The 22,646-nt window shown below is 35.1% G+C and overlaps 1 protein-coding gene and 1 long non-coding RNA gene across 8 annotated transcripts; both read right to left on the bottom strand.

Moving 5' to 3' along the window:
- Nucleotides 1-90: 90 nt before the first annotated feature.
- Nucleotides 91-643, bottom strand: LOC122135189. The gene is made up of 2 exons (XR_006153397.1): nucleotides 583-643; nucleotides 91-448 (listed from the first exon to the last, which is right to left on the bottom strand). It is a non-coding gene; the product is annotated as an uncharacterized LOC122135189 (long non-coding RNA).
- A 478-nt stretch (nucleotides 644-1,121) lies between these two features.
- LOC109066175 (PC4 and SFRS1-interacting protein-like) lies at nucleotides 1,122-12,952 on the bottom strand. 7 transcript variants are annotated; one of them, XM_042713869.1, is made up of 13 exons: nucleotides 12,759-12,946; nucleotides 12,434-12,514; nucleotides 12,274-12,335; nucleotides 10,092-10,251; nucleotides 8,945-9,361; nucleotides 6,788-6,950; nucleotides 4,966-5,141; nucleotides 4,758-4,888; nucleotides 4,214-4,263; nucleotides 3,564-3,643; nucleotides 2,420-2,521; nucleotides 2,174-2,318; nucleotides 1,122-1,430 (listed from the first exon to the last, which is right to left on the bottom strand). In XM_042713869.1, the coding sequence occupies exons 1-13, from the start codon at nucleotides 12,774-12,776 to the stop codon at nucleotides 1,333-1,335; spliced, it is 1,683 nt and encodes a 560-aa protein (XP_042569803.1). In that variant the 5' UTR covers nucleotides 12,777-12,946; the 3' UTR covers nucleotides 1,122-1,332. The 7 variants fall into 7 exon arrangements, 6 of the variants coding, with proteins under 6 accessions (XP_042569803.1, XP_018938728.2, XP_042569806.1 ...); XM_019083183.2 differs by having other exon boundaries at nucleotides 10,092-10,230; nucleotides 12,759-12,944; XM_042713872.1 differs by lacking the exon at nucleotides 8,945-9,361 and having other exon boundaries at nucleotides 12,759-12,952.
- Nucleotides 12,953-22,646: the final 9,694 nt, after the last annotated feature.

Here is a 22,646-nt window from a genome sequence, read left to right as displayed (position 1 = left end):
TTGGAAATGAAAGATCAAGTACATGTCATTGTGATGCAGTAACAACTGAACACAACAATCAGACGAAATCACAACACGAGCACCAAAGAGTACTGAAGATCCGTTTTAATGCATATTCACTGTAATATCCACACCGGAGAGGAGAAACATCACCTATATTAGTGTCTCTCTTTCTCTTCCTGTATCAAAAAACAAAAACACTGACGCCAAGGCATTGGGATTCATCTATAACCCGACTGTAAAGATCCCAGAAGAGCTGCTGAAACGCTGTGGTTTACACTCAATCCTCACGAGGAAACGCTCTTCTCATCAGCGGGAATAAATAACTGCATAAAACTCTGTCCGACGGCGGATAAAAAAAAAAGCACGATTCCAGAATAACAACACAACATTGATTAAAAATGGGACGTGAACTCTGGCGGTTTCCTCGCGTCCGCTTCCGTCCGCGCTGAAAACAGAGCAGAGATCAGACCCTCAGCTTCCGCTGAGTCACATGACTATATACTCAGAAGAACAAGCAACATCTGAAAACCGGTTCTTAAAGGAATCATTCAACCAGAAGTGAACGACTGCTGAAAATACCCAAGATCAGGATGAGTGTGTGTCTTCATCAGGTTTGTAGAAATGTAGCATTGCATCAGTGTCTCAGCAATGGATGCTCTGCAGTGAATGGGTGCCGTCAGAATGAGAGTCCAAACAGCTGATAAAAACATCACAATAATCCACAAGTAATCCACAGCACTCCAGTCCATCAGTGAACATCTGGAGAAGACAAAAGATCAAATCCATCAAGACGTTTTTAAAGGGACAGTTCACCCAAAAATGAAAATTACTCCATGATTAACTCACCCTCAATGCATCCTAGCTGTGTATGACTTTCTTCTTTCAGACGAATACACGCAGAGTTATATTTAAAAACATCCTGGCTCTTCCAAGCTTTATAATGGTAGTGAATGGGTGTCCACTTTTAATGATGGATGGATGCGCTTTATTGCATTTCTTTTGGACTATTGCAAAATAACACCCATTCACTGCCATTATAAAGCTTGGAAGAACCAGGATGTTTTTAAATATAACTCTGCGTGTATTCATCTGAAAGAAGAAAGTCATACACACCTAGGATGCCTTGAGGGTGAGTTAATCATGGGGTAATTTTCATTTTTGGGTGAACTGTCCCTTTAACTAAAATACGAGTCCATAATCTATAATAACGCCTCCGCCGGTGGAAGTGGCACCCATTTACTGCACAGGATCCGACAAGTTCCTGGCCCGAGGGTGAAGTATTCCTGTAACGTGAGGTTGAGACGGCAGGCAGCGAGGCTCGCTGTGATGTCATGATGATGTCACACCCGTGAGGCACGTGTTCAGTGGTTTGGTATCTCGGGTCTCTTGACAGACGTTCGTCAGACCGACGGCTTTAACTCCACTAACTGAAATAATCCATGAAGAATATAAATTAATTATATTAAAATAATCAAATTTAATAATAAAAAAACCATTAAAAATATATAGAAAAATATATAGAATTATTATTATTTTTTTTTTTTTGTTATCAAAAACTATTATTTTTAAAGAACATAGCAGGATTGGTATAGTTAACTAAAACCATAAAAAAATTACTTTAATAATTAAATGTATATTAAAAAAAATTCTAGACCACAACTAGATGTACTAACATAGTTAAAAAAGAAATTACAGACAAAAATAAAAGCAATAACTGATAAAAACAACAAAATAGTTGTTAGCATACATACATGTTATTTAAGTATTATTTATATGATAGTAATAGCGTTTATTAATATCTTGAAGAAGCTTTTATTTTTATATTTTCAGGTTTGCTTTTATGTTTTAGTAATTTTGCTGTGTGCTTTAGTCATTTTAATTAGTTTTTAATTTTAGTGCTTCCAAGGCAACATCTCTACATCTTCGCTTACTTTACGTCATCTTTATTTCAATTAACGATAATGTTTTTAATAAGTTTAGCTGTAACCCAGATACACAGTGTAACACTATAATAATAATAAATTAAAACGGAAGTGAAGATGGCAAACTGTACACAAGAGATGATTATTAGAGTGTGAATGGTTGGATTCTGTGAGCAGGAAGTCAGCGCTCAGTTACTGAGCAATCACAGTATCCCAGAGGGCCGTGCGGCGCTCTGAGTGTGTGTCACCTGCTCCGGCCTCCGTCTCGCTCTCCTCGATGAACTCCTGACTCCGAGTCTCCTCGGTGTCTCCGATGAGGTAGATGTTTTTAAAGCGATGATACAACATGGAGGCTTTAAACATGATCGCCTCGCTGCCACGAAACCAGCGCATCTGACCACACACACACACACACACACACACACACACACACACACACGTGAGACTGAACTCTATTCTTCTTTGCAGCAGTGCGTATCTTCACACACGTGTACCTTTCTGAGCGTGTCGATGAGCTCGCTGTGGTTCTGAATGTTTCGAGACGAGACCGGGACGGTGCTCAACTCATCCAGAGCCGATAAACACTTACTGACATCCTGAGAGAGACACACACTGATCAATAATCACTGCGAGGTCAGGGAGCAGCTCTACTGTACATAATATTAATATATATGTATATATACACCACCAGTCAAACACTTTGGAACAGTAAAAGTTTTAATGTTTTTAAAAGAAGTCTCTTCTGCTCATCAAGCTTGCATTTATTTGATCAGAAATACAGCAAAAACAGTGAAATATTATTCTACTTGTAAAGCAGCTGTGTTTTCTGTGTGAATCTCTGTTAAACTGTAATTTATTTCTGTGATGTGCAGCTGTATTTTCAGCATCATTACTCCAGTCTTCAGTGTCACATGATCTTCAGAAATCATAATAATATGATGATTTGCTGCTCAAGAAACATTTCTGATTATTATCAATGTTGAACAGAGTTGAGTAAAAATTTTTGAAAATTTCTTTGATGAATAGAAAGTTCAGAAGAACAGCATTTATCTGAAATAGAAATATTTTTGTAACATTATTAATGTCTTTATCATCAATTTTTGATCAATTTAAAGCATCCTTGCTCAATAAAAGTATTCATTTCTAGAATTTATTTTCCCAAAACAATAAATAAAAATTATACTGACTTCAAGCTTTTGAATGTATATTGTTACATTATTATTATCATTATTATTATTATTATTATTATTATTATTATAAGTGTTTCTTGAGCAGTAAATCATCATATTAGAATGATTTCTGAAGATCATGTGACACTGAAGACTGGAGTAATGATGCTGAAAATACAGCCGCACATCACAGAAATAAATTACAGTTTAACAGATATACACATAGAAAAACAACAGTTTTTAAATAGTAATAATATTTCATTCACAATTTTACTGTTTTTGCTGTATTTCTGATCAAATAAATGCAGCCCTTGGTGAGCAGAAGAGACTACTTTAAAAAAAAAAACATTAAAAATCTCAAAAACTTTTGACTGGTAGTGTATATATATATATATATATATATATATATATATATATATATAATTAATTAAATTAAATAATTAAATAATTAAATTAAGCAGGTTCATACTGGATTTTTGAGCGTCATTGAGATCCTGATGTCACCATGAAGCCGGTAGAGTAATGAGTCTGTGACGGACAGAGAATGAGCTGAAACACACACACACACACACACACACACACACACACACACACACACACACACAGTTAGAGATCCACACACACACACAGTTAGAGATCTACACACACACACACAGTTAGAAATCTACACACACACACACACACACACAGTTAGATCATCTACACACACACACACACACACACACACAGTTAGAGATCTACACACACACACACACACACACACACACACACACACACACACAGTTAGAGATCCACACACACACACAGTTAGAGATCTACACACACACACACAGTTAGAGATCTACACACACACACACACACACAGTTAGAGATCTACACACACACGCACACACACACAGTTAGAGATCTACACACACACGCACACACACACACACAGTTTAGAGATCCACACACACACACAGTTAGAGATCTACACACACACACACAGTTAGAGATCTGGACGCGGTGGGGAACACACACCTACACACACACACACAGTTAGAGATCTACACACACACGCACACACACACACACACTCGCGGTGGGGATTCAGTGTGGTTTGTGTGTGATGTGTCCCACCTCTGAGCTCTTCCTCTCTGTTGTTGTTGTTGTTGTTGTTGTTCTGCTGTCTGTAGAAACACACTCCGTTAATGATGAAAACTACAACACAGTCTAATATCATAACTTACATTACAATAAAACCAACTATAACAATAACTATAATAACAGCAATACCCATTACAACCCTGACAATAACATCAGCTACGATCACGATAATACAACTAACTATAAACACAAATAACAATAACTAATGACAACTAGAACAACAACAATTACAAATATTACAATCAGGGCTGTCACTAACGATTATGTTTGGTGTGGTTTGATTATTCTGACGATTAATGAAGGAATTGAGATGTACGCATCATCTGAAAGCTGAATAAATCACCTCTTCATTGATGTATGGTTTGTTAGGAGGACAATATTTGTGCTCGAGGGTCACATAAACTACAGGATCGTATCGTAGATATTTCTGAGGTGTGTGATTGTTGATATGATGACGAACCCTCTGATCTACAGCCCTGTTTCTACATCCTCCTCCACGCTGCCTGACGTCACTCACTCCGTGCTCCTGCGGTCAGGTTCTTCGTTCGGCTCCTCGGCGCTGCTCGGAGTCTTTCCTCTGGTGGACGTCACCAATCCCTGCAGCGACCTCAGCACGCTCTGCCTCTTCTCGGCCAGGATCCTGCTCCTCTGAGACACACAGAGACACAGACAGACGTCAGACCGCTGCTCCTCCGTCTCTCTGAAGCGCTCTCGTCCGCTCTCACCTCTTCATCTTTCGGTTTCTTCTCCTCTTTTGTCTCGTCCTGCTTTTCAGAGACAATCTGGACGTCACTGTTCATCTGTTTGAGTTTATTCTGTTCGTCCTTGTCTTGTGTGTTTATGTTCTGGACCTCGCTCTTCTTCGGTTCTTGTTCCTCTGTGAACCGCTTCCTCTTTGAGCCTGTAAATAATAAATAAATTATAGCTCTTTTGAAATCACAACTTTAAGTATTTCACTTCGTAATATAGCAGAAAATATAGCAAGCAGGACTTGTGAGTATGATATTATTGCTCAATATTACTCGTCGTCACTGCAAACCGCCAAAATAAAAGTTCAGTTTAATCTAGAGAAATTACAGCAGAAATAAATTATTACTGTAAAACAATGTAATAAAACAATTAAAAAAAACGAATTTGGGGAAAATATAATTAAAATTGATTGACATTTGATTACACATGCATTTTGATTATTCAAATTTAATTAAACCATTAAAACTGAATTTAAAAAAAATTAAATGGGAAATATAATGGAATTATTAAAATGTAAACTTAAAAAAATATATATATATTTCAGTCTTAAAAGAATATCACTCAATTTTTTCCGTTTTAAGTTTAACAGTAAAATTCCAACAATCAATTCAATTGATTAGACATGTTTTTGATTATTAAAATTTAATTAAACCATTATAGATAAAATTATTAAACTAAAAATAAAACAGAATTTGGGGGAAAAAATTGTTTTTTGTTAAATTTTGATAAATTGCTGTTAAGTTGTAGGTTTCATGATTACAATTAATTAAACATACTTTTTAATTATTAAAATTTAACCATTAAAACGGAATCCAGGAAAAAATATCTATTTTTTGTTAAACTTTTAATAAATTGCTGTTAAATTGTATAAGTTTAAATGTTTATTTTAATTAATTGGTCATGCTTTTTGATTATTAAAATTTGATTTAACCAATAAAATGGAATCCAGAAAAATTACAATAGAAAAAAAAAACGGATTTGGGAAAAAGATAAAACATATGTGTATATAAAAAAAAAAAACAAGGTTTTTGAAGTGTAAAATGTATTTTGCCAAAAAATTTTCACCATTGCACAAATTAAATAGCCAGAATGTGCTTTTTACTGTTTTGTATTTTTACAAAAAAAAAAAAAAGAACAATTAAAAAATATTTAACACTGTACATTTTTATAACATTCTAGCAGACATCATACCAACAAAGCTCAATTTAACTTAAAATTAATAAGTTAATAAAATAATATTTTTTGTCCATCAGACCGTATTTTTACTGTACAAATAAAAGCAGCCTTGCTGAGCAGAACAGTCTTATTTTAAAATATTACAGATCCCAATTTGAACACTATGTGTCAATGTTATAATAAACATATTAAGCTGTTGTAATTATTATTACCATTATTATTGTCTTTTTATTTTATTTTAAAAAAACAACAGTAAAATGACAATATTAACATAAATGTTGATGGAGTTCTTGCTTCTTCTCAGCTCTTATTTCGGCGGAAATGCGCAGGAAGACCTCAATTCTTCTTTTTGTTGACAACAGTAGATTTATAAATGACTCTCATTACGAATACTGTATGTCGCATGTATCACATTGTCACATAAAAATTCATATAAATGTGACGAGTAACACTGTTTCAGCGCAGATTTTCCTCACGTTTTGGACAATTCATGCATGTGTTAGAAAACATAACATTCTGCTGTTTATTTACTAATTGTTTAAGGCCATTAACATTCGGAGCATCCCTAACGCCTATTAAACAGATTTCACGTCAACGCTCAATTAAAAGACTTGAGCTGACCTGCTGGGCTGGAGCTGTTCGTCACAGGAAGAGGAACACCTTCCTTCACATCAGAATCAGTTAGCGAGCGTTTCCTCTTCAGAGCGGTCCCCGTCACCGGCGTCGCAGGGATTTCGTCTGGTGTCTGGCTCAGATCTGCAGTGGAGCGCGTGACCCTCAAGGGCTGAAGGATTACAACAGAAAAAACAACATCTACAACTCATGTTACAACGTAAACCTGCAGGGATGTAACGATTCGCTCAACTCACGATTCGATTCAATTCACGACAAAATTAGATTTTGATTTAAATGTGTCCTTTTATTATTGCTTGGACAAAATGCTGCACGTTTCTTTGTGAAATTGAAATATAACTCTATAATAGTAAACTAATATTGCATATTATTGCTCTTTTGTTGGTTTTGGTTGCTTCTGTTGTCTTCATTTGTAAGTCGCTTTGGATAAAACCGTCTGCTAAATGACAAAATGTAAATATAATGTAAATGTGAATAACAAAACCTACATGAAATTTTAAAACAAGCCCCAAATCAAATAAATAAGCAACACTTATTCTTCATATAAACAAAATAAGGCTTTGTCTGTGCTCTTTCCATTTAAAATGAGAGGCAACCACTGCATTTTAATCATGATCCAAACAAAGATGCTGCACACATAGTTTTTAATCTAAATTAGATTGAAGAATTATGAAACAGAATGGTTTGACTTCAGTTTTGTGAAACTATACATAAAAAATATCTGCATGAAACAGAAACGGCAGACGAGCTGAACGAGACGCAGATTCACTCTCTGCCAGCAGGTGGAGCTTAAAGCGTTTCCTTGGTTACCGCTGTAAACAAACACTTATGAACACTGCAGCAGGCGGAGCTTAAAGCGTTTCCTTGGTTACCACTGTAAACAAAGCACTTATAAACACTGCAGCAGGCGGAGCTTGAAGCGTTTCCTTGGTTACCCCTGTAAACGAAGCACTTGTGAACACTGCAGCAGGCGGAGCTTGAAGCGTTTCCTTGGTTACCGCTGCAAACGAAGCACTTATGAACACCGCAGCGGGTGGGGATTAAAGCGTTTCCTTGGTTACCGCTGTAAACAAAGCACTTACGAACACTGCAGCGGGTGGGGCTTAAAGCATTTCCGTGGTTACCGCTGTAAACAAAGCACTTACGAACACTGCAGCGGGTGGGGCTTTAAAGCGTTTCCGTGGTTACCGCTGTAAACACAGCACTTATGAACACTGCAGCACGTGGAGCTTAAAGCGTTTCCTTGGTTACCGCTGTAAACAAACACTTATGAACACTGCAGCAGGCGGAGCTTAAAGCGTTGCCTTGGTTACCGCTGTAAACAAAGCACTTATGAACACTGCAGCAGGTGGAGCTTAAAGCGTTGCCTTGGTTACCGCTGTAAACAAAGCACTTAAGAACACTGCAGCGGGTGGGGATTAAAACATTTCCTTTGGTTACCGCTGTAAACAAAGCACTTAAGAACACTGCAGCGGGTGGAGCTTAAAGCGTTTCCTGGGTTACCGCTGTAAACAAGGCACTTACGAACACTGTAGTGGGTGGGGATTAAAGTGTTTCCTTGGTTACCGCTGTAAACAAAGCACTTATGAACACTGCAGCAGGTGGAGCTTAAAGCGTTTCCTTGGTTACCGCTGTAAACAAAAGCACTTATGAACACTGCAGCAGTGTAGCTTAAAGCGTTTCCTTGGTTACTGCTGTAAACAAACACCTTACGAACACTGCAGCAGACGGACATTAAAGCGTTTCCTTGGTTACCGCTGTAAACAAAGCACTTATGAACACTGCAGCAGGCGGAGCTTAAAGCGTTTCCTTGGTTACTGCTGTAAACAAAGCACTTATGAACACTGCAGCAGACGGACCTTAAAGCGTTTCCTTGGTTACCGCTGTAAACAAAGCAGCGCTGCACTTATGAACTTTAATATGCTTTATACAGGCACAAAGATGAAAAGAAAAAAATAGCATCTAAACTTTTCTAAAGACAGTAAGTTCTCCTCAGACATACATTTATATAAACTCCTACACCTAACTGAATCACGATTGTTTAGCATCTCAACCGGTTTGAATCGTCACATATTTGAATCGATTAATCGATCGTTACATCCCTATAAACCAGGTCAAGAGTTGATAATCTCACATCACACGAACCTGCTTGTGATTATGAGCGTCTATGGGTTTCTCGGCGGTTGAAAGGATCTTTCTGTTCAGCGTGTGTTTCCTGCGAGCCGAGAGCGTCTTTGCTGCTGATGCTCGTCTGGTTAAAATGATCTTCCTGGACGGTAAAACCCTCCTTCCTGCCGCGAGCGTCTTCCTCGCAGGCGTGACTTTATCCGTCCGTCTGTCCTCTGGCGTGACGGTCTTCACCGCTGAATCTCTGGAACGCGTCGACCTCGTTTTAGCGACGGATTCAGACTTTGTTTTGCTGGGTTTCACAAGAGTTTCCCTCGAATCGCTGTTCGGCGCTGAATCCGTTCGGGATCCCGTCTGTTTTTTGGCTTCGATCTGATTTTCTGCGTCTTTCAGTTTCAGTCGACTCTCTGACAGTCGTTTGACTAGCGCTGCTTTCTGTCAGAAAACACAAAACTCAGGGTCCAGTGGGTTTTTATAACAGCCAACAACACAAAACTGTGACACTCAGGGGGTGTAACGGCACACGTATTTGTACCAGAAATCTTTGGTGCTGATCTTTCAGGTCGGCATGCATGTGTACCGAATTAATGAAGCGAAAAACTGTGTGTTTGTAAGAACCAAATCCATCATATTTAACTTCAAATCATCACGTCCAGGCTGAAATACGAGTCCATAATAGATAATAACTCTTCCTACAGTGAAAAAGTTGAGTAAGAGCTGTTTAAACGCTGCCTGATCTGTGCAGATTTCTCTCCTGATTCACACCAGACCCTTTTTCTGGAGGAAGTGTTATTATGGATTATAGTCTATGTATTTGAGTTAAAAAATCTTAATGCTGGATTTGTCTCATCTTTTGTCTTCTCCAGATGTTCACTGATGGACTGGAGTGCTGTGGATTACTTGTGGATTATTGTGATGTTTTTATCAGCTGTTTGGACTCTCATTCTGACGGCACCCATTCACTGCAGAGCATCCATTGCTGAGACACTGATGCAATGCTACATTTCTACAAACCTGATGAAGAAACAAACTCACCCACAAACTGGATTTCCATTTTTGGGTGAACTATTCCTTTAAAGACAAAGCCACAGATGTAAAAAGATAAAAACTTCTCTTTTTTTGGTGTACCGTTACACCTCTAAAAACACTAATTACAAACACTGACCTTTTGACCTCTGAGGCCCACACCCGGGTCATTCTCGATCTCCCACATGCCCTCCTCGAACCCGCCCCTTTTGATTGGCCGGCCGTACTTCTCTTTGTTTGGCCAGTAGGGGACGATGTCTTTGGGGAAGAGAAACGTTCTGGAAGAGCAGAAAAGGAGACTGTGTTCAAAACACAACACTGCGTTAGTAAAAGAAACAGTGTGCATTATATATTAACATTTTTGCATCTGGTCAATGCATTATCAAAAAAGCCTTGCTTTACGTTATATATTTCATCAGTTCATGCTTTCCTTTAATAAAACACATGACATTAATTAAGGTTCTAGAGAGTTTTTAGTTTGTTTTATTCTTTTTGTTTCTGTTACATGGAAACACATGCATACAGTTACAATGTAATAAAAACAATTGTTCATAAAGACATTTATATTGTTAGGAAAAACAAGAAAATGCTGTTCTTTTTTTAATTAAAGGGGTCTCACTCACTAAGCAAGTGTATGCACAAATTTGTGCATGGAACCTGTGAATGTTTTAATCGCGATTCTTCAATAACTTTCACAGTAATATTCACTATAAATTGTAGGAATAAATATAAATTGTAAATTGTAGGAACAAATTAACAACACATATGCAAAAATCACAAACTCTAGGTGGCCTTATAAGCATTTTGTAAGATTAAATTTTATGCAATCATCTTGAATTATTATTATTATTATAGTTAACTAAAACTAAACGTTACTATAGTTATAACTAAACTAAAATCATTAAGAAAAAATATTTTAGTTACTTGAAATAAAATAAACATCAACTGAAACATAAAGAACTTGTTTTTTTCAGCTAGTTGCTTAAGCAATATTTCTCATTTTTATGTAGTTTGACTTGATGTATTAAAATAACTAAAACATATAAAAATTATTTAAAAAGTATACAGATTAATAAACGTGACAATAACACACAAAATTACTAGAACTTAAACTACAGTTAAAATGAAAATGGAAAGTATAAAAACAATAACTTTAAGATAGTATCTCAGTGATAGTAAAATAACGCCGGAGCTGTGAATTATTAATGTGTGCACAGCATAAATGTGAATACACTGCTGTTCAAAAGTTTGGGTTTGGTAAGTTTTCAAAATTAGTTTTCTTAGTTGTGTTGACGTGATTTCTTATAAAACACCCATTCTATAAGTATTCTTATTAGTTTTGACGACATTACTTATAAAAAAACAACCATACAAATGGTTTTCTATTGTGTATACTTTAAACTGTAATTTATTTCTGTCATGCAGCGCTGATTTTTTTCAGCATCATTACTGCAGTCTTCAGTGTCACATGATCTTCAGAAATCATTCTATTATATAATTGGAGAAAACAGTTTTTATATAAATATAATTTTTTGGAACCTGTGATACTTCTTTTCAGGATTCTTTGATGAATAAAGTTTAAAAGAACAGATATATAAATATAATTTTTTGGAACCTGTGATACTTTTTTCAGGATTCTTTGATGAATAAAGTTTAAAAGGACAGCATTTATTCAAGATAGAGATATTTTTTCTGACAATATAAGCCTTTATTATCTTCATTTTTGCTGAATAAAAGCATTCATTTCTTTAAAAAAAGAAAAATAAATGAAAAAAATTACCCAAAACTTTTGAACGGTAGTGTATATTGTTACAAACGATTTATATTTTAAATAAACGTTGTTCTTTTTAACTTTTTATTAATCAAAGAATCCTGAAAAAAGTATCACAGATTCCAAAAAAAAATTAAGAAGCAAAAACTGTAACAAATCATCATATTATTCTGATTTCTGAAGATCATGTGACACTGAAGACTGGAGTAATGATGCTGAAAATACAGCTGCACATCACAGAAATAAATTACACTTTAACAGAGATTCACACAGAAAACAGCTGTTTTACATTCTAATAATATTTCACAATTTTACAGGTTTTTTCTGTATTTTTGTTCACATAAATGCACCCTTGATGAACAAAAGAGACTTCATTAAAAAAAAAAAACTACTCTGTTATGATACACTCATTCTGAAACAGTCAAAGCTAAACACACATTAAATCATCTTTTATTTAATATATGTTTGTGTGTGTGTGTGTGTGTGTGTGTGTGTGTGAGAGGGTGTGTTAGAGAGAGAGAGAGAGAGAGAGAGAGAGAGAGTTACTCACGTCGAGTGTGTTCCATAAAAGAAGATAGGGATCTTATTTCTGGGGGCTTTTCCTTCCCCAATCTGTGTGACATTTAAAGCAACATACACTCAGATTTTAATTAATTACCTCTTTTACATATAAGACTGTATGTGATCAAATCTGCAGTATTTAAACGGACCCTGGCAGGCCAGAAAGGATAACCCTTCATCTTAGCAAACACTGTGTCCCCTGGAGTAAACTCATCAGTGCTCCTCTTCATCTGAGGAAATAAAGGGTTAATTAATAAAAACAACACTCAGTGTGTGCCACCAACACACAGAAACAACAAACAGAACACTGGGCAGGCACACACATCGCTTATATTAATAAAATTAGCCTTATGTCATGAACATGCCTCTTTTAAACAATAATATGACTTATTATCACGAAGTAACGTAAATAAATGATAGCCGTGTTAAGCTAGCGCGGGCTAACACAAGCATATTGTGTGTATACAAACTCACCTTCACTCCCTTCTGCATATCTAATCACTCAGAGACCACTCTGTATACACTCAGAATTAAAAACAAAAAGGAAAACACTCGAATTAAAAAATATTATCACGCAATGAATGAAAGAACACGGAGACGTGCATGAGAATGTGTGTCTCCCCTCGGCGCCGGTGGAATGGTTCGGTCCGCCTCCCGCTCCGCGTGACTGAGGAATGTACCACTACTGAGAGAGGGGGGTGGGAGGGATAAATAATTTAAAATATAATTAATAACAGGTTTTCTTCGCAGCATTCAGATTAATTACCATCTATTTTAGCTCATATTTAAAAACTCACGAATTTAAAATTATATTCGCAAACTGAAAAGCAAAATTGCGTCACTGTTTGACAACATCTGTCGTTAAATAGTTAAGATTCCAAGGGATGAAGCGGCAAAATAAAGACGTTTAAAATATTTTAACCCTTTATTAAGTCATTTAGCAAAATACAATAAACATCCACGCGTGAATCAGAAGCAAACAGCGATACATGTTTTGATGAATACTTCGCTGTTTTTTTCGCTTGTGGCTGTTGTCATGGTGAGGGCGGAGGAAATATGGCGGCAGATTCAAAATGTTTCATATTGCATGCTGATTCACACTTCTTTACTAAGTGTGCATGCTAGGTATGCATGCTGATGCATACTTCTTATTATGTATACTAAGCATGCGTACATACATACTTAATTCTTCATAATTAATTTTAGCAGTAGTATGCATGCTCATTCATGCTTCATTACTAAGTATGCATGCTCATTCATGCTTCATTACTAAGTATGCATGCTCATCCGTGCTTCATTTCTAAGTATGCATGCTGATGCATACTTCATATTTAATTTTATCATTAGTATGCATGCTCATTTATGCTTCATTACTTAGTTTGCATGCTAGGTATGCATGCTGATGCATACTTCATATTATGTATACTAAGCATGCATGCTGTTGCATACTTAATACTTAATAATTTTATCATTAGTATGCATGCTCATTCACGCTATTACTAAGTATGCATGCTGAAGCATTCTAAGTGTGTACTTCATGGCATAGAACAGTCACATATTCCCGCTTCCAGAGCAGAATGTGGACTAGGAGTCTGATTGCATTTTCTGCCCTTCCAAGTGAATTACTATCATACTGAACGTGTGTGTGCTGAAGCGTTTGGTGATGCTTTTCCTGGAGCTGCATCAGCGATTGTGCTCAAAAATATCATCTCAGGAGAGAGAGATGAAGAGTGAACTAAAGGACCCTGCCTGCGGAAGAGAAATGGCTATATACTGGTAAACTATAAATAATGTCAATTAATGCCCATGCATCTTTTGTTGCAGTTTCAAATGATATAAAACTAAAATTTTTGCATAGCATTCCTCTTAAAATGTTAACAATATTTTCACTTGTTTACACACTCGAACTATCAGTAACTCAAACTGATGTATTAGTTTATTGAAGTTTAATTTTATAATAGTATAACATTTAAAAACAAAAAAACACTTTTTTCATAACAACAAAAAATAATAAGTGTCTTAATCCATTAGGGCTGCTCAATTATTGCAAAAAACATAATCACAATGATTTTGGTCAATATTGTAATCACGATTATTTAACACGATTATGAGTTGGCCATATGACCGAAACTTTATATGAGTGATTTATTTAAAGATGGCGATATATATCCAATATAGTTTGCTATGACATCTACATTTTTGATAAAGTGAAACTTCACAATTCTCAGTAGAGTACTAGGGTAACTCATAAGTAAAAAATAAAAAAGGTCCTTATAAATTACTGAAAAATAATTAAACAGTCAGTAATACAATAAAAAAAGACGAAAACAATAAAAAAAGATAGAAATGAAACAAACAGTGCAAGTCTACAGTATTCATCTAACAGCTTACTACAGAAATTGAATAATTGAAAGTAAAATAAAACAGCATATTCTTCACTGTAAGAATTAAACTTCCTTTGTTTCTTATGAAAGGTGCAAAAGTACTTCAGTACTTCATATTTTATTATGGTATCTGTACTTTTACTCTAGTAAAATTTAAAAGGAGTACTTGTACTTTTACTTAAGTAATATTTTATTATGGTATCTATACGTTTACCCACTTAAAATTGCAAATGAGTACTTCTAATTTTACTTAAGTAATATTTTATCATGGTATCTATACTTTTACTCACTTAAAAAATGCAAAATTAGTACTTTTAATTTTACTTAAGTAATATTATGGTATCTGTACTTTTACTCTAGTAAAATTGAAAATGAGTACTTGTACTTTTACTGGAGTAATATTTTATTATTTTATCTATACTTTTACTCACTTAAAATTGCAAATGAGTACCTCGAATTTTACTCAAGTAATATTTTATTATGGTATCTGTACTTTTACTCTAGTAAAATTTAAAATGAGTACTTGTACTTTTACTAGAGTAATTTATTTAGTCTCTCTTAACTCTCTCTCTCTGTGTGTTTTCTTCTGGTAGTTGCTTGCATCCTCTGACCCGTCAGCAGAGGTGGATTATGGGACTTGTTTTCTGTCAGACGCTGCAGTCTCACTGAAAGGCTCCTCCAGAAACTTATTCTCAGATCTCCAGAGGAAAGTCAAAAAGAGAAAACACTGAAGAACTGAAGTTGAATCACTGTGAGACAGACAATCAAATGCTCACATTCACAGGAAGGTTTCATGTTTTTAAAGCAGTATTTAATGACATTTTATTTATTTTCATAATTAGTTTTCTTGTACATTTAGCAGAATTATTAAAAAAGTTAAATAAGCCATTTATTTTTCTCATAAAAGCTGCAAACCACATGTTATTTCTTTGGTCTGGTGGTTTTAAAGCAGGCAGCCCAGGGACGCTTATTTCATCAAACACATTAATGCTTGATTATCTGAGAAAGCGACAGTTTTCACGCAGATGCTGGATGTCAGAGGAGCGCGTGTGTTTGTTTAATCCTCCACTCTGTGAAAATCCTCTTTCCAGTCGCCATCTACAGATGAGGAGAGACGGATGGGCTGTAGGTCTCAGTTCATGTAGATTATCTGACTGTCAGTGACTGCTTACACTGGCTGATAGTAATGCACTGAGTGTGTGTGTGTGTGTGTGTGTGTGTGTGTGTGCGTGTGTTGCTGTTGCATCAATGCAAACTCCTCACCTTTCGGTGAAAATTCACCTTTTTGAGATAAAAAAAAAAGTATATATGTATTTATAAACTCTGGCTCCGGTTCACGCTCCGAAGTTCCGATCTGAACCAAATCATTTGCAATAATCACTTTAAAGGTTCCGATCCGAGTAAAAAAAAAAAATTATTAACCTGCTCCGAAGTTCCAATCTGAATCAAATTATTCACAATACGCACTTTGAAGTTCCGATCTGAACCAAATTATTCACAATACGCGCTCTGAAGTTCCGATCTTAATCAAATGATTCGCGAAAAGCGCTCCAAAGTTCCAATCTGAATCAAATTATTCACGATACGCACTTTGAAATTCCGATCTGAACCAAATGATTTGCAATAAGCGCTCTGAAGTTCCGATCTGAACCAAATTATTCACGATAAACGCTCCGAAGATCCAATCTGAGTCAAAAGATCGCAAACCTGCTCCGAAGTTCCGATCTGAACCAAATGATTCACGTTAAGCGCTCCGAAGTTCCAATCTGAGTCAAAAGATTCGTGATACGTGCATTGAAGTTCCGATCTGAACCAAATGATTCACGATAAGCACTCCATAGTTCCGATCTGAACCAAATGATTCACGATAAGCACTCCATAGTTCCGATCTGAACCAAATGATTCACGATAAGCGCTCTGAAGTTCCGATCTGAACCAAATGATTCACGATAAGCACTCCATAGTTCCGATCTGAACCAAATGATTCACGATAAGCGCTCCATAGTTCCGATCTGAACCAAATGATTCGCGTTAAGAGCTCCGAAGTTACGATCGGAATCAAATGATTCACAATAAGCGCTCCGAAGTTCCAATCTGAGTCAAAAGATTCGTGATACGTGCACTGAAGTTCCGATCTGGACCAAATGATTCGCGTTAAGAGCTCCGAAGTTCCGATCTGAAGCAAATGATTCGCAATAAGCGATTCGAAGTTACTATCTGAAACAATGATTGGCAATAAGTGCTCCAAAGTTCCAATCTTAAGCAATCTCAAAATGTGTTTTGTCCATCGTGAGCCAACGATTCCAACGACATAAGACACTTGAGTCTGTGACTAATGGTTTAGGAGTTATGAGCGATTTCGTACACAGTTGCAGGTGCAGAGGGAGAACAGGATGGGACTGAGCACATAGCCCTGTGGTGTACCTGTGCTCCGAGTGATGGAGGAGCATGTGCAGGGGCCCAGTCTCACTGTCTGGGGGTGCTCTGTCAGGAAGTCTTGTATCCAGCTGTAGGCAAACGGATATGGCTCGAGTGAGGATGGTAGTGTGCGAGATGACAAACAGATGTGTGTGTAGGATCAGTTTCTGTGTGCTGTGAACGATGGTCAGAATGAAACTTCGGCTGCAGATGCTGATTCAGACTCAAACTCAGAAACTTGGGAGTGTTGCGCTGAAGCATCAGTTTATCTGACGTCTCCTGTGAGGTGATCAGACTGATGTTCAGTGGCGTCAGCAGCACACGAGATCCACAGGGGGGCTGTTTTCATGATCTCTGGAGGATCTAGTGCAGCTTCAAACTCAGTGTCCTGCTTAGAGACACACTCCTAAAACGGAAGAAAGAAAAAAACGAATGTCCTTTAGCAAGTTTCTGACTCTTTTAAGGGAATCGTTCAGTCAAAAATGAAAATTGTGTCATTCCGTTATAACTTTATATAGATAATAGCCTACTTTTTCAAAGTTTGGGGTCAAAAATGATATTTTTTTTCTTTGAAAGAAAATAATTTTATTCATCAAGGATGCATTAAATTGATGAAAAGTGCCAGTAAAGACATTTCTAATGTTACAAAAGATTTCTATTTCAAATAAATGCTGTTCTTTTGAACTCTCTATTCATCTGTGAATCCTAAAAAATAAAACATATCACAGTTTCCACAAAAATATTGTGAAGCACAACTGTTTTCAACATTGATAATAATCAGAAATGTTTCTTGAGCAGCAAATCATCATATTAGAATGATTTCTGAAGATCATGTGACACTGAAGACTGGAGTAATGATGCTGAAAATACAGCTGCGCATCACAGAAATAAATTACAGTTTAACAGATATTCACACAGAAAACAGCTGTTTTAAATTATAATAATATTTCACAATTTTAACTGTATTTTGATCAAATAAATGCAGCCCTGTTGAGCAGAAGAGACTTCTATTCAAACATTACAAAATCTTAATGACCCCAAACTTTTGAGTGAGTGTGTGTGTGTGTGTGTGTGTGTGTGTGTGTGTGTGTGTGTGTGTGTGTGTGTGTGTGTGTGTGTGTGTGTGTGTCTTAAAATAACACTGTAAATGTCTCTCTCTTCGGGTCACTTGTGTCTTTAAGAGGATCATGTGGCCGAACAAACTAACAGACGTGTTTGTCATGAATGTGAATGAAGTTGAGAGCAGCTTTAATCTCATGTCTGATTAAAGGCTGTTTTCTGCTGTAACGACACATTTCACTGCCTTAAAAGTCCCGGCTTCGTCCCGTCACCATGAATACATGAGCATTTACAGTCATTACTGACGCTTACGCCTCTAATTATTACAGTCTGATATTAAGTCCAGTATGAAATGTCAGTTTAAGGCTGGCTGCTTTTATTGCTCGACGTTGAAAAGTTAAAAATGTATCCAGTCCAGAAAGAGCAAGAGATGTTCAAGCTTAAATCATTTTATTAAAACATGTAAGTTTAAAAGGAAAGACACTTTGATTTCTCAAATCTCTTAGTCGTAATGTTGGTCACAGAGTAAAAGTGTTCGTCAGCAGGTTTTGAGTATTTGCGCACAAAACAGCTGAAAATCTCATTGGATGGTGGTTAAAATCTAGTATTTATTTTTTAATTATTATATTTGCTTGATTATATATGAATACAATCAAAATGGTTTAAAAATGGCATTTAAAAGTGACATTTAAATATATTTGGAGACCAATACAAACTATGCAGTTGTTTAAAAGGTACAATGGTTTTCTGTAAATATTTAATAGATTAATACATTTAATATTTTTCTATATGCCCCTGACATATTTGGTTGTATTTTTGTACAATATGTTTTTAATGTAAATGATAAAAATAAATAAAAAATTATAATTTTAAAATGCTGAAAAAATCCCACTTGTCCGTTTAGATGGGTGTAAAAATATGCTGTAAAATTATTTTAAAAAATTAAGGTTATTGAGGAAGACACTATTAGTTTAAATTTAGTGTTCGATTCAATATGTTAATTGTTGTTTCTTTGTAATGAATTGTGAAATTTACTAGAGATTTCTGTGCAAAAATTATTTCTACATCTTTTTTCTTTTTTTTCAGCATATCCACTTTATTTTTAACTTTACGCGGGAGAATATGCGAGACTCCCGATCTCATTTGCTTCCAGTTATTTCTATCGGAACATTCTGTTCTTTGTGCTGTGTAATATCGCACACTGGTGTTTGATATCATGTTATTTTAATTTATCATCATAATCATAAACACACAGGTTTGTAGATCAAACAGTTTTAGCGTTTCCTGCACCTTGCTGTTCTTTATATTTATTTACCGATATCAGCCGATAAATCGCAAGTCGCGCATATTGACAGAAAACAGTTGGGTAGTTAGGAATTAAAATGTAATTCCTAAATAATAATAATAATAATAATAAGTAGGAATTAAAAATAACTGATCGGAATCTGTGGCTGCACTGTTATTTCCACTGATTTTTCTTCTTATCCACAATCACATCGGGGAACTTCTGAAAGTGATTCAAGTTTTAATTACGACAAAGATCATCATGCGTGTGTTTGTCCCCCTTTATATCGCCGATGTGCCAAGTTTGGATCGCGCACAAAGAGACGGCGCAGGTCTGGTCGCGCGCACGCGCTCCTTCACGTCTCAATGTGGGACAGCAGAAAGTGGCATCAGAGGGAAAGTGGATTAAAGTAGGTTCCTCTCCTCCTCCTCTCTCCCTCGTTCTCTCCCTCGTGGGCGCGTGTTTTTGGCAGGGTCACCTGAGTCCTCCGGTTGGCCGCGGCTCGCAGGTAGCGAAGTTTGACGCTAACGAGAAAAGAGCGCGCGGATGCTTTGATGCCGTCCCCAGTTACTTAAACACAACAACCTTCATTAATTCACAACGACGGTCCCGTCAGGTTCTCATTAACAGCGGCACAAACACTCACCGGCGCCGTTATTAACTATTAATCCTCGTGTTTCTGGTTGTTTGGGGCTCTTCCGCTGCCAAAGGCCTGATTTCCGCGCGGCGCGGGGATTGCTGCCGCAGGTCTGTCCCTCATGAGGGTCGGACTGTGAAATATTCGGGTTTGTGTTGTTTTTATCTGCTGCAGCATGGAGGACCAAACCTGCGGAAATCAAAAGTAAATAAATAAATGGATAATAGGAAAATAAATAAAGAAATAAATGACTTGACAAAACAAATATAGTTCTTTTTTAATCAAATGTAATCTTTTTTTTCCTTTATGTATTATTTTCTGTATTTATTTTTTATTCTTTTTAACTTTTATTTCTTATTCTTTCATTTGTTTTTAAATATTTATTTAATTTATTCATGCATTTTATTTTTTTTAAGTGTATTTATTCATGCATTTATTTATTTATTCCCATGTGTGTTTATTTCCAGATTTATTGAAATCATTATCTTCACGATGTTGCACAAGGTAAAGTAAAAATAAATAAATGAATAAATAAACCTGGAAATAAATGCATGTGAGAATAAATAAATAAATCTAGAAATAAATAAATAAACGCATAAATATATAAATATAAAAACAGGTGAAATAATAAGTAAATAAAAGTTTAAAAAGAATAAAAATAAGTACAGAAAATAATACATGAAGGAAAAAAGGTAATAAATATTAAAATCAGGATTTTATATTAAATTTTATAAAACTATATTTGTATTAATTGAGTCATTTATTTATTTATTTTCCTTTTATACATTTACTTATTAATCTCTATGTTTATTTATTTATTTTTATTTTAATTTCTGCAGGTTTGGTCCTTCATTTTTTTTTTTTCTAAAAGTATTTTTTTTTTTTTTTTTTTTTTTTTTTTTTTTTTTTTTTTTTTTTTTTTTTTTTTTTTTTTTTTTTTTTTTTTTTTTTTTTTTTTTTTTTTTTTTTTTTTTTTTTTTTTTTTTTTTTTTTTTTTTTTTTTTTTTTTTTTTTTTTTTTTTTTTTTGTTTTAAATATTTAGCAGATTATTGAGAATGTTAAACAAAAATGAAATCAGAGAAAGTGTACCATGTTAATAATCATTTCTGCTAAAATTCATATAAGAAGTGATATAAACCAAGCATTCCCAAACATTTGTCAACCGAAAATATTTATTTTATTTATTTTATGCAATTTTAAGTTAATGTTTTTAATAATTTGACAACAAGCATTTTCAGTTTTCTGATGTCATACAACTGACATATTTAATTATTTTTTTTTTTTTTAAGTAGTGTTTTATTTTGATAACCATTATCTTAATTTTACATTTTCATGATTTAGTTAATCATTATCTATTCATATTCACTCACAAACCCTCAGGAGCTTCTGGATTCTGATTGGCTGTCGATTCAAAATGCTTCAAAAATATACAAATAAATAAGGCGTACAGTTAAATCACTAAAGATGCATAGAAAGAGAGCAAACTTACAATAAATAACTAACAAATACAACAGATAAATAAAAGCTTGTATACTTATCCAGAAGTGAAATCAACTTTTTTAGTTTTGCCCAGGAATGTAACTTTACTCTCACATTGGTTAAAGTTTTTCTATATTGTAATAGTTTTTATGAATGGGCCTTAATTTGTTTTTCCACCACATATTTCTGCATTTAATTCAGCTCAAACTGCTTTACGTATAGATCAGACTTTGTTTTGCTAGTCATTTTCATTTTTTTTGTTATATTTTAAAAATGATTTAATGACAAAATCTGACTAGTGTAATTTTACAATTATTTATATATTATTATTATTATAGAATTTATTAACATTAGAATTAGGTTTTATTTGTATACATTCCATTTGTATCGTAATTTTAATTTGTTTATTCATTTTTAAAACTACTTCTATTTATCTTTCTTTTATTTCAGTTTTAATAATTTTAGTGCTTCAACTTAAACTTTCATTAGTTAGTTGCCAAGGCAACATTTAAAATTCAGTTGATGTTTCAGTTTTTTTTTATTTCAATGAACAAAACTTATTTTTAATAATTTGTTTGCACAAACATTACTACTATTGACTTCAGAATCTGAACAATATGCATTTCATCATTAGAATATTTGCATACCACAATGTGATTGCTTTGCTTTCTTGAATTTATGTCCATTTATATTGACATCTGATGCAGCATTTTGAAATATAATATATATATATATATAATATATATATATGGGGCTGTTGAAATGCTGATCAGCACATTTGAGATCAGTGTTTCTGTGCAGTTTTAGCCCAGAGCTCTTTTCCTCCCGAGTGCTTCTGAGTGTGTGAATGTGTGTGTTTTAAATCCGTCAGTTGTTTTGGTATTTCTCTCTCTTCAAGACAAAGGAACGCTCTCGTCCAATCAAACGCAGCCGCTCTACTGTTCTCATTAAAAGAGGGCGGAGTCTGGCGGTTTGGAGAGAGAGTGATAGTGATTAGGGCTCTTTATATTTCCTCGGGCCCCAATGCTCCCATCAGACCTTCATCAGGAGACTCCAGATACGGACTAACCCGGGGGAGAGCCTCCCGAAGCCTGAAAGAT

Source organism: Cyprinus carpio, chromosome A23 (genome assembly GCF_018340385.1).
Source record: "Cyprinus carpio isolate SPL01 chromosome A23, ASM1834038v1, whole genome shotgun sequence".
Lineage (NCBI taxonomy): Eukaryota > Metazoa > Chordata > Actinopteri > Cypriniformes > Cyprinidae > Cyprinus > Cyprinus carpio.
The sequence above is the reverse complement of the archived record's forward strand: the minus strand, read 5'-3'. Positions and strand labels throughout refer to the sequence as shown.